Genomic DNA, 11,569 nt, shown 5'->3' with positions numbered 1-11,569 from the left:
CAAAATAATTTATCCATAACAGTTTTGTTTAAAAAAAACAATGGGTAACTTAAATTTGCCAAATCATAATCTGTGTTCATTTGCAAGTGCAGAAATGAACTTCATCGCCTTGGCAAGGCAGATTTTTCTTGAGAAGAAAGCTCGTTGTTTATGTTCTTTCTGCGAGGCAGTTACTTTTCAAGGAAGCTTTAGTTTTAAGACCTGACCTACTTCAAACTTGACATTCAGCTGTGAATATTTGCTTTTACTGCTCTTTTTACTGCTTCTCAAGGGTGGAGATTTGGTCATATAACTGAGTCATTAAGAGAATGTAATCAGTTTATTTACATCCTGCACTTCATCTGAATGCTGTAAAATTAGTGCAAAGTACAAAAATACTTCCAAGAAATAGTAAGAAAAAACGTTTGGATTTATTTTAATTTTTATTAAAAATATAAAATCTCAATTTAAAAAATATTCCATTAGACTAAGCATAGACAAGAATGTTAAAATGTTGACTGTTTAGGTATTATCTAATTTTCATTTATTGCTAATTGATTGGGATCAGAATTCCTTGCAAAGCTATAGGTATTTGTATAGCTTTCCTTAGTACAATGATTTTTAATTTACATCACCAAATTACTCCTTTAACATCTTCACTTTTCTACTGCTTGCAGCCAGGTTTATTTTTTACTTGTGTTTCCTTGTCAGAGCGGTGGGGCGTGGTGCAGCTTTATTGATTCATCCACTTCGTCCACAACTTCTATTTTCTTTGCAACCAGTTTGGTTGCATGGCTGTCTTGGTCCCACTCAAAGGCCAGGAAGTAGCCACGTTCCAGGGCAGATTCAAATCTGAAAAACTGCCTGCTGCCATCGGAAAACCGTGTTTTGATGAAGATCATGTTGCTGGTGTCTCCTTCGATGTATTGGGGAATGCCTCCTTTCTGAAATGGAGACCAGACCATCCTGAAGGGAGACCAGCATGGCGGGAATAGAGTCTTAAAGAGGGAGAACCCTGGCTGGGATTCCCGTGCCCCCTTGGGAAGGGTCTGAGAGCCCATGATTGGGCTAAGGAGCTGGTTTGGTGCTGTAATTGTCTGATGGGGGAGAGGCTTCTTTGCGTTTAACCAATTCTGCGTTTTTGTTAGTTAAGCTCCGTCTAAAACTCCAATCCATGCAAGTGGTTTGGGTCTTTTATACTTGTTGGGGGAGGTGCAATTAATTGGGAGCAATCGAAACAGTGACTTCTCCAAAATAGTTCTACCTATGGCAGGGGAAAGGAGATGATTTTTCATTCAGGGACCAGTTTGGCCTCTTTGGACCCCAATGGCTATTATTACTGTGGACTTTACTCACCCAGTGTGCTGAGTGCACAGCCACCAAACCAGGACCTAATATCTAGTTTGAGAATTTAATTTGCACAGATTGTTTGGTTAGGTAAATCCAGAAGCCACACAGTTCGTGATCTGAACTCTTAACAATAGTTAATATAAAGTTCAGTTTGACATTACCTCTGAACCAATCTTAATAAATATGATAAACAGGTCTTTGGATGTGATTAAGTCTATTGAATTCTTTTTAAATTCAGGTTTTCCAAATGCATCCAGGCTATCTTAGAACTTTTAAGTGTGCCTGTCCAACAAACAAAATATTGCCTGTCTCTGCTGTAACCAAAGCTAGCACTGAATTTTATAGTCAGGTTTATAGTTCCAGGTCTCTCTTGTCTCTAGAATGTTTTGCATTCTCAACTAAGGAGATTATCAATAATGCAGCAAGTGCAGAACTTACAAAATAGTGCTGATTGTGGGTGCACAGTGATTCAGAAATAATTCAGTGCACATGGGATCACAAATGTAACCCCTGCCTGCAGCTCTTTAAAACAGTTGCATCTTTTCCCAAGATCACGTGGCAGTTAGGGCAGCCATGGTGAGTCCAGAAAAGACACAGCTGTTTTAAACAGTAACGGGGTCACAAAGCTCTGCTTCTGAATAACTTCTGGAGTGCTGTACAGTCCTAGCATTTTTATTCATTTAAATAATTTACGTGGCTGCCCATCTCACAGCAGTGACTGTAGACTGTGTTCCAACAATAATTACACCAACCATCCAGATAGCTGATGTCTAAGGTCACAGAAATCATTCCCAACTTACAGTAGGCAAAGCAACAATAAAAACCAACCAACCAACCTCTTGGCCCAGCTGCAGTTAGCAATGGCATACCTTAAATTTCACCTTCATTTTGCTCTCTCTCTTCTCCACGTACATATGGTAAATCTGGTGGTTCCATTCTACGGTGAAGGCCACCGACAGTCCTTTTGGCTTAGAGTCTTGGTAACTGTGGATGTCAAATTTGATTCCTGGTACTGCAGGCAAAGAAGTTTGGTCAGATTTCTTCTTGTAAGCGGCCAGCAGTAGATAAGAAAACCCCAAACCTGGCTCCCATCACCTTCTTCTATGAAAATCTCCATGAAGACTTCTCAGTCCAAAAACTACTCAATGTATACACCAAGAAATCTTAATAGCTTGTTCCATCACAGATTTTTTTTTTTTAAATCATTTGGCTAGAAGAATCAAAGAAGTGGGCTTGCTGTGTTCTTGAATCAACATTTCAAGAAAGCAAACTGTAGCTCTTTGCTTAAGGCAAAAAAGGATTGTGATGGAGTTGAATGCTGAGAAAAAAATACCTGCAATTAATCATTGGTGAAACACCTTTGCTGAAGAATCCAGTGTACCTTACATGCTTGGCACTAATGTACTGAATGATCAGTACATTGTCTGGAAAAGGCAGCTGTAGAATTTCAACAGACTTTGTGAATCATTTAAACATTTTTGTGGCCTTAAGAATTGTTCTGAAAATCTATGAAGAAAGGGGTTTCACCGTCCCCTGCCTGTTCCAATAGTAAACACTTGCGACACACAAAAAATAATTTCCTAATGTATTATCTACCTGCATCGTTTTTTCAAAGCTACTTTCAGTCCCGACTGCAGTGATTGGCCTGCGGTTGATTCTCCACTTCCAAAGTTCTTTGCCAGGTGCATGAAAATATAGTGGGGACCCCTATAACCTGTTCAGACATGAGGAGGTGCGGCACGGTTACTGTACCTTTCAGAATTTCCTGATCTGTTATGTGTTCAAAGACTGCTTGGAGATCTTCATGAGACGGATGCGCCACAAGAACATGATTATTATGGTTTCGGAAGATTTGGGAGGATTCACATTTTCCAGATCTTTTCCAGCTGTCTGTTTCTAGAACTTAGAGGAAGATGATAAATCTGGCGTGAGAATGGACTATATTTTCTCTTCCAGAGTGTTCTTACACTCTGATTTTTTTAAAAAATATGTTTCATAGCTCAGTTCTTTGTCTTTGAAAAGAACTATATTTTAAATAGGCGGAAATGTAAAGAAGAAGAAAGAAACCAAATGCTCTTTCTGTCTGTTCCCATAACCTGGCAACTGACTTGGTGACCTAATACTTTCCTTCACCTCAGTGATTCTGTAATCCTTTATAGTGAAGCAAATAAAAACGAAACAATCAGAAACTTCTTTGCAGTTCAGGAGATTAAGTTACAGATCCCCCATTCAGTCAAACCATAATAGAAGTCAGTGTATACGTTACATTGGTGGGATGTAAGGATTGGGCATGGGGTCACTAGGCTTGTTCTTGGCCTGTTTTTAAATAATTAATCACATCTGGACTAGGCCCTTCTATTTAACAAATGTTACAACATATCTCTTGATTTTTAAGCAGTCATTTGCATCTACTGTATTCTTTGAGGTACAGGTAGTCCTCGACTTACGACTACATTTGGGACCAGAAGTTCCATCGCTAAGCAATGCGGTCATTGAGTGAGTCGCACCTGGTTTTACAACCTTTTTTGCCATGGTCATTAAGCAAATCCAGCTTCCTCCACTGACTTTGCTTGTCAGAAGCCGCCCTGGGAAAGTCGCAAATGGCAGTCATGTGACCCCAGGATGCTGCATCCTTCGTAAATACATGTTGGTTGCCAAATGCCCAAATTTTGATTATTTATTTATTTATTTATTTATTTATTATTTAATTTATATGCCACCCATCTCCCCCAGATCATGCGAGTGTGGGGATGCTTCAACAGTCCTAAGTGCAAGGACTGGTCATAAGTCACTTTTTTCAGTGCTGCTGTAACTTCAAACAGTTGTTAAATGATTGTAAGTCAAGGACTACCTGTAATGTTAAATCTAGAATTAATTTTAATTCAGTTCTGACGCTTTATTTACTTTTATTGCTCTTCTCAGATTGTATAAATCTTTCACCATACTATATACATATTTGCGCCCTGATGTTCAGTTGGGTTAGTGAAATGTGATCTTTTCATATGACTCGTTACTGAAACCACAGATGACAGTGGGGGAAAAATAGTTCCACACATTTTGTTGTTTCTTTGTGGGTCTGAGGATATAATGCTACCTTATGAAATAGCAATTTGATAGAAAAGTGGGACATTTTAAGAGTCAGACCTGCTGTAAGCCAGCATTTCAGATGCAGTTTGTGCTTACCTTGTTCTTTGTTCCAATAGCAGACGGGGGAGGGGGGGGGAGAAAAGGGGGGGAGGAAATACTAAGTCAGTGTCTGAATTCAGGCAGGTGATCATTTTGCCCGCCCTTCCTATGCCCAGAATGAGACAGGATCCACTTCTTTAGGCCCCCCTCCTTCCCTGGTGCCAGCTGGTTTGGATCCAGAGAAACTGCCACTGGAATTGTGATGTTAACAGAAATGTATGAGTTTCATTAAAAAAAACCCCAAAACAGCACCCAAGCACATTTTTCAACTTCAGAGGCTGCAGACCGCCCAGCCAACCACGCTTCCTCATTCCATGGCACTCCCAGGCTTGGTTGGCTCCCTTGGCAGGAGCAAGCGCTGAGCTCAGCCAACCCCCGCCCCCGCGCAAAGGGCTCCTCTTTCCCAGGGCTAACGGCATGACTGACCCTCCTCTGGGAAGCCGCCCAGAGTTACCTTCGAAGTAGAGGATCCCCTCTTCATCCAGATGCACCGGATGCATGGAGACCAGCTCGGTGCACATCTCTGCTCTCTAGGAGACAAGATGATCGCAGCGGTGAGCAGCGGCGCCGGATCTTCCCGCTCGGCGCATCGGGAGGAGGTGCCGGGCCAGCCCGGAGGACGCGGGGACTATCACCTCTGGCCGTTCCAGGTCTGCCGCCTCCGGCTCGGAGATCGGGCGGCGGCCCCAGGGCCCGAGGGATGCTGACCGCCCCGGTTCCCTGGCGGGAGAGCGCGCCGCTGGAGCCCCGCTCCCTCCGCCTGCGGGCCGACCCGCGCCGGAGGGCGCTTCCCGGGCTTCCAGCTCGCTCCTCCGCCCACCGACCCAGGAGACTCGTCCGGGCTGCGGGCCGGGCCCGGAGGAGCACCTGGGCAGGCCGGCTGAGGGCGCCCGGCTCCCGGGGGCGCTCGGCTCGCCCTGGAGAGCGCGCGCTGCCGCGCTACAAGCGGAACCCGGGGGGACTGGCGGGGGCGCCCCGCGGGCTGCCCGGGGGTCGCTGGGCGCCGCAGCCCCCTCGCCGCGCCTCCCGCTCCCCCGCCAAGCGCCCCACCTGCCTGCCACAGCCCCGGAGCTCGACGTCGAGGGTAGCGCGCCACGAGCAGAGGGCGACGGAGTGTGCACCGACCGGCCGGCCGGGAAGGGAAGGGAAGGGAAGGGAAGGGAAGGGAAGGGAAGGGCGAGCCCCGCCTCGCCTCGCCTCGCCCCGCCCCCCCGCCGCCAAAGGGGTTTCCCGTGGGGACCCGGGCCAGCGCCTCCGGGGATGCCCGCCGGCTGGCCTCTGGCCGCGGTCACCTCTCGCCGGCACCGAAACGGCTTCTTGCCCAGGCGCATTCCTGCTCCTGCTCCTGCTCGTCCCGCTTCTCGGAAGGGCAACGAACCGAGGGAGCGTGAGAGAATCGGGTCGGCGGGGAATGCGCCCCCGGCTCGCTGGGATCTGCTTGGCCTCGCTTGGCTGGCGAGGAGCCGGGCAGCGGCGGAGCGCCGAGCGCGAAGAGCCGTCCTGCCCCGCACACCTGTTCAGCCGGGAGCAGCCGGGAGCCCGGCTTTGCAGGGAGGCCTCCGCCTTCTCCCGCCCGCGCAGAGGGCAGGGGCCCCCGCTCAGAAACCCTGCCCGGCGCTTCGCTCAGCGGCCCGGCCCGAGGGGAGAAGGGAAGGCGAAAGCCCCGAGCGCTGCAGCGGGCAGCCCTCCTTCGAGGGGCCGGCCCGCCTGCCCGCCTGCCCTCCCTGCCTCCCCGAAGGGCGAACGCCTCGCCTTGGTCAGGACTCGGCCGGCGGCGGCCCGGGCACCGGCGCCTGCGGGGTAGACCCACCTTCCTCTCCCGCGACCGCTCGCTCCACTTGCCGGGACTCGGCGGCTGGGTGAAGCACCGCGGAGCGTCTTTTTGCAGCGAAAGCGGTTCAGCGAAAGCGGTTCCTCTTCGCCAGTTCCGCTGCGCGCGGGGGGAAAGGCAGGGTCTGAGACCGCGGGCGCCAGGAGGGGCTGGAGAGCGGGGGCGGCCGGCCTCGTCCCTTGGCTGCCCCGCGGGGGGCGGGGGAGGAGGAGAGCGGCGCAGGTCGGGCTGGGAACCGAAGCGTCGGAGCGGTCCAGAGAAGGAGCTGGCCGAAGGAAGGGGAGCCTGTCAGGGTGGCTCCTGCTGCCTCCGGTCCGGGCAACTCGGTTAGCCCGGGGGGGCAGAGCGCTTCTGGCCGGTCAGGAGGCAGCCTTGGAGGAACGCTCCCTTCCCGCCGGGACTGATGGAGGGGAAGACTGAAAGGGTGGCCGTTTCCCCTCCAGGTGGAATAGCTGCACCCGGGAGCTGAGGGTGCTGTATTTTCAGGAGACCCCCACCCCACCGCATCCCCACATACATTAGGTTCAGTGTTGTGGTTGCTCCCGTGGGATAGTCTGTTTATTTGCTCAAAAGCTGGTGTTCCTTTCCTGCAGTGTTTCTTTTTTATCCATAGATTAGTAAAATGCCAGACGGTTCACCTGCACAGCTACTAAAATGTTTTCAAAAGCATCTTGAAAATGCTGGGAGCTGTTTTACAGTAATACTAAGTCTGTAAATTAATTTAAAATGCCCCATTCATATTCACATCTTAACAAGAATTACTTCCCATCTGATGAACTTGTCTGAACCAGATAAAGTGGCTGATCCTTCTTTGGGAGCTGCTGACAGAATTCAGGCAAGATCCAGGTTGACTATTCTTCCCACTGGCAAGCCTTCTTAAGAATTTTATTAAATTAAATTTCATTAAATTTATTTTAAATTTTATTAAATTAAATTTTTGTTTGCAAAAAAGCCTGAATAAATACCACTTGCTAGCCCATTAATAGCTTTTTATACACACTCTAACACTGCTGATTTGTCAGTTGTATTCTTCCTAACTGGTTTACAAGGGACTGAAGATTGTTGGGAGATTAACCTATAATCTTAGTAGAAATGAATGAATACAAATAAAATTTAGGCATAAATTAATTTGAAAAATTGATGCATGACACTCTTAACATAGAGTAGAAACTTAGGGAGAATTCTCCTGTAGCTGGACACAACCAAGCAAAATATAGTTTTCTATTTGTTTGAAGGCTTGGGTGTCCCTGAGAAAACAACTCTGTCCAACTGAATGCACAGATGGATCAGATCAGAGCTTACTTAAGGGCTCATGTATACCTTTTTTGTTTTGCAATAGAAGAAAGATGTGTAAATAAAGAAAGAATCTCAGAAAAAGTTTGAAATGGCACAGATTCCCTCTCCGAAGGACTTCAGTCAAGGGAGAAATCATTGTTCTGGCCTTAAGTGCTTCCATACATTTCATTCATTTAAACATAATCTTCTCTAGAAGGCATCTCCAGGAGTGCAAGCCCCGCCCCCCCAAGCCTATCCTGTCTTGAATCCATAGCCCTGGCCTTCCCAGACATTTATCCTTTTGGGGAATTGTATCCAAACCTCACTTGGGCTAAAGATGGGACTGTCCAATTCCCTTCTTTGAATCCTTTTCTCCAGGGCAGGGGTATGCCTAGTGCCCACTCACAGTTCTCCTTCATTCATTGGCACTTGAAGGACCGTCTTTTATTTATTTATTTATTTATTTGCTATCTTCTCCGCCAATTCTTTCTGCTGCTTGGGGCCAACACAAAGAGAAAGGAAGAGAGAGCAGTTTGATTTTTCCAGGGTTGCACATGTGTGGCAAATAATAATAAGTTTTTTGCTATTCTGGAATGGGTTGTCTGGAACATTGTGGACCCAAAGATCTGGATTCTTGGCGCAGCTGGATTCATTTTGAAGGCTATCTTGACTTCTCCTGGAAGCCTCCTGAAACATTTTGGAGAAGCCACTAAATTCTATTTTTATAGCCCACTAAAGTGTCTTGTCTCCAACTCTTTGATTGAGTAACATCAGTAGAATCATGCTTGCTGTTTTTCTTTAAAGAATTGCAACACTTGAACCTATTTAGACTTCTGTATTTTGCTATTTCCCATTCTTCTGACACATTTGTTTCCTGAAGGGTTGCTTTGCCTGTTTTCCTGAACACTGGGTCAGTCACCTTGTGAAATAATTTGAAAATCTCTCCACCCATGTTTGATCTTCCCTTGCCCCATAAGCACCTAAAGGCCGGCTGAGCACCCTCCCCCCCCCTCCTCCTCGTCCTCGCCCCTTGTGCTGGTGTTGCCTAGAAACTCAGGCACTCCGAGTGGCGTGGAGCTGAAGGAACCTATTTCCCTGAATTTGGGAGAGAAAAGCACTTTTACCTTTTGCAAAAGTGGCTGTTTCGCCCCTACCCAACAATACGAATCACAAGGATTTCAGGCAAAGTGAAAAGCGTTTATTAAGGGGAGTCGAGTCTTTTTATGGGGTACAGAAACAAAGGATACACACATTTGGTATATGCGATATGTCAAAAAGCAACTAATCAAACAATAAAAGACACTGATTACACGTGAGAGTTGAACAATAGAAAACTTTGATTACAAATGACATTCCACAAGTGGCAAATGTATGGGTTAGGTCACTCCCTTTCCCAGCCGAGTTGGTATCTTTCTTAAAACCTGCAAGTGTATTTAAGGATTTCCAGAATATACTCCCTATTGTTTAGTTGCTGAAAAAGCTAGTTTTTGCACTTAAAAGAAAGAAGTGGCTTTGGCTATAAGGAAAACATGGTTTCCTGAACTTCAGAAGGAGGCATGGATGCCATGCTAAAATGCTAATATCACCTTTATTAAAAAGCTAATAATGAAGCCTAAAATTCCAGGTAACAGTGGGATGACTAATAAACTTATGGGTCCAAAGAGCCATTAACAGGTGATCAGGACTCTCTGCCGTGCACCCTGGCCAGATGGGACAAGGAGCTATCGGCAGTGGCTGGGGAGAGGTCTTCTGGGGGGAGAGGCGGCAGGTGGGTGGAGATCCCCAGGGGAAAAAGCGGAGGGAGGCAGGGCTGAAGCACCATGGTGCAACAAACTGGTTTCCTGCCTGGGTGGATGTCGGTCTCTGTTCAGACCTTGGATTCTTGTTACATAGACTTTTAGGCTTCATTATTACTATGGCATCTGTGACTCCTTTTGAAGTTTAGGAAATGCCACGCTAAAATGCTAACATCACCTTTATTAAAAAGCTAATAATGAAGCCTAAAATTCCAGGTAACAGTTCACACACACTAGGTCGTAAACCCTGGCTTAGGAACGCCAGTGGCTGGATTTGCCCAACATGCTTGATAGATGCCAACCAAACCTAGCACATTATGAGTTAGCACAATCACAGCAGCCTGGTGGAATCCACCATGGCATCCTGCCTGTTTGGTTATTGGCATGAGGATGCCCTGAGGTGCATGGCGTTGTTACCTGGAATTTGGGGCTTCATTATTAGCATTTTAAAAAGGTATTATTAGCATTTTTTAACATGGCAGTCTGGGCCTCTTTTCTAACTTTAGGAAAACATGTTTTTTTCTGGGCCAAGGCCATTTCTTTGGGTATATTTGAGAACTTGCTTTTTCAGCAACTAAACAATAGAGAGCGTATTCTGAAAGTCCTTGAATACACTTTTAAGTTTTAAAGACACAAACCCGGCTGGGAAAGGGAGTGACACAGCCATACATTTGCCACTTGTGGAATATTATCTGGAATCCATGTTTTCTACTGTTCAATTCTCATATGTAATCAATGTATTTTATTGTTCGATTAGTTGCTTTCTGATGTATCATACATACTGAATGTGTATATCCTTTGTTTCTGTACCCTATAAAAAGACGACCCCCCCCTTAATAAAGGCTTTTTGCTTTGCCTGAATTCCTGGATGGTTCGTATTTTCAGGTGGCTACGAGGCCACCTTTGCAAAGGTAGGAGTGCTTTTCTCTCCTGGACTCAGGGAAGAGTCTTCGGCTCCAGGCCACTCGGGGCGCCTGAGTTTTAAAGGCAGCAGCATCGCGGGCCCCCTCCCCTGTGGGCAGAAAGGGGTTCACCTGCTGGCTGCATGGCCCCTTTGCTGGGGCGGGCGGTTGGTCTAGGCCAGTATTTCTCAACCTTGGCACTTGAAGATGGGGGACTTCAACTCCCAGAATCCCCCAGCCCATACGCTGGGGCCAGCAGTCAAGCATGCTGGCTGGGGGATTCTGGGAGTTGGAGTCCCCCCATCCTCAGGTGCCAAGGTTGAAAAACACTGCCCTCACCTATGATAAGCCCCCCCAAATTATGGACACAACGTTGCTTAGAAGTATTGGAGGATCAGGTTAGGCCTCCCGCTGCTCCCCAAAACATATGGGGCAGTGTTTCTCAACCGTGGCAGCTTGAAGATGGGGGGCTTCAACTCCAGAATCCCCCAGCCAGCATGCCTTCCCCGCGATCCACAGCCAGCGTGACTGACGCATCCCCACTTTGCAGGGAGGGGCACCCACGACACGAGGGATCCTAGCCTGGTTCTCACGCTCATCCGTCCAACCAGAGGGACGCCCGGCCAGGCGTCTCCAACTTGGCGCCCTCGAGAAGCTCTGCGCGCCACGTGGGAGTTTCCCGCCAAAACGCCTGCCCCCCCTCCCCTCCCCTCCCCGGCGTGAGATGGCGGGTAACGGTTTCCCGGCAGGGTGGCGCATGCGCACTGGCGTCACCCTATGAGCCTCAGGGAGGAGGCGGCGGCGGTGGGGTCACTGTGAGGCGCGTTCGCACGAGGCAGGGCCGGGAGGGGTCTTCCCCGTGGCCCCTCCCCCGAAGCGCGTGCTGCTGTTTTCAGAGAGCCGAGCTTGCCCCGCCGCGGATTCCCACGGGTCTAGGCGCCGCGTGCAGCGAAAGAAAGGCCCCCAGCAGCCCCCCCACCCAGGTTAACCTGGTCTGGGTTCAGCAGGGGCTGCTCGGCCCGCCGGGGGGCGATTTGGGGCCCGGGCCAGGCCCGGCGCCGCCCGGACGTGGGGGAGTGGGGCTCCCATCATCCCCAGCCGGGGGGTTTACGAACCTAGGCTTTACTTTGGGACGGTGGGGCTGAAACAGAAACGCCCCCTCCCCCGCTCTGCCAGGGCTGGCTTGCGTATTTTATTTTATTATTTCATCACGATACTGTTTTGTTTTTCTTTTATTTCGTTTTTTAGTT

General features: G+C 48.3%; 1 protein-coding gene across 3 annotated transcripts; it reads right to left on the bottom strand.

Moving 5' to 3' along the window:
* Positions 1-388: 388 nt before the first annotated feature.
* On the bottom strand, positions 389-6,379 carry LOC103051323 (interleukin-18). 3 transcript variants are annotated; one of them, XM_088138948.1, is made up of 5 exons: positions 6,326-6,379; positions 4,970-5,045; positions 3,082-3,231; positions 2,199-2,341; positions 389-923 (listed from the first exon to the last, which is right to left on the bottom strand). In XM_088138948.1, exons 2-5 carry the CDS (start codon positions 5,034-5,036, stop codon positions 687-689), a joined length of 597 nt encoding a protein of 198 aa, XP_087995074.1. In that variant the 5' UTR covers positions 5,037-5,045; positions 6,326-6,379; the 3' UTR covers positions 389-686. The 3 variants fall into 3 exon arrangements, with proteins under 3 accessions (XP_087995074.1, XP_087995075.1, XP_087995073.1); XM_088138949.1 differs by lacking the exon at positions 6,326-6,379 and adding an exon at positions 5,566-5,580 and having other exon boundaries at positions 389-945; XM_088138947.1 differs by lacking the exon at positions 6,326-6,379 and adding an exon at positions 5,566-5,580.
* Between the last annotated feature and the right edge of the window lie 5,190 nt (positions 6,380-11,569).

This window comes from Python bivittatus, unplaced genomic scaffold, assembly GCF_059951505.1.
Source record: "Python bivittatus isolate LINGU-HERP-01145 unplaced genomic scaffold, Pbiv_v1 ctg000320_np1212, whole genome shotgun sequence".
Lineage (NCBI taxonomy): Eukaryota > Metazoa > Chordata > Lepidosauria > Squamata > Pythonidae > Python > Python bivittatus.
The sequence above is the reverse complement of the archived record's forward strand: the minus strand, read 5'-3'. Positions and strand labels throughout refer to the sequence as shown.

What these genes read in the sequence shown, in the direction of transcription:
- LOC103051323 (XM_088138948.1), bottom strand. Translation starts at nt 5,036, where the DNA reads ATGTGCACCGAGCTGGTCTCCATGCATCCGGTGCATCTGGATGAAGAG. An exon ending in GGGGATCCTCTACTTCGAAG is followed by an intron (nt 3,232 to 4,969) that starts GTAACTCTGGGC and finishes TCTTCCTCTAAG; the next exon opens with TTCTAGAAACAGACAGCTGG. An exon ending in AAATGAAGGTGAAATTTAAG is followed by an intron (nt 924 to 2,198) that starts GTATGCCATTGC and finishes TCTCCATTTCAG; the next exon opens with AAAGGAGGCATTCCCCAATA.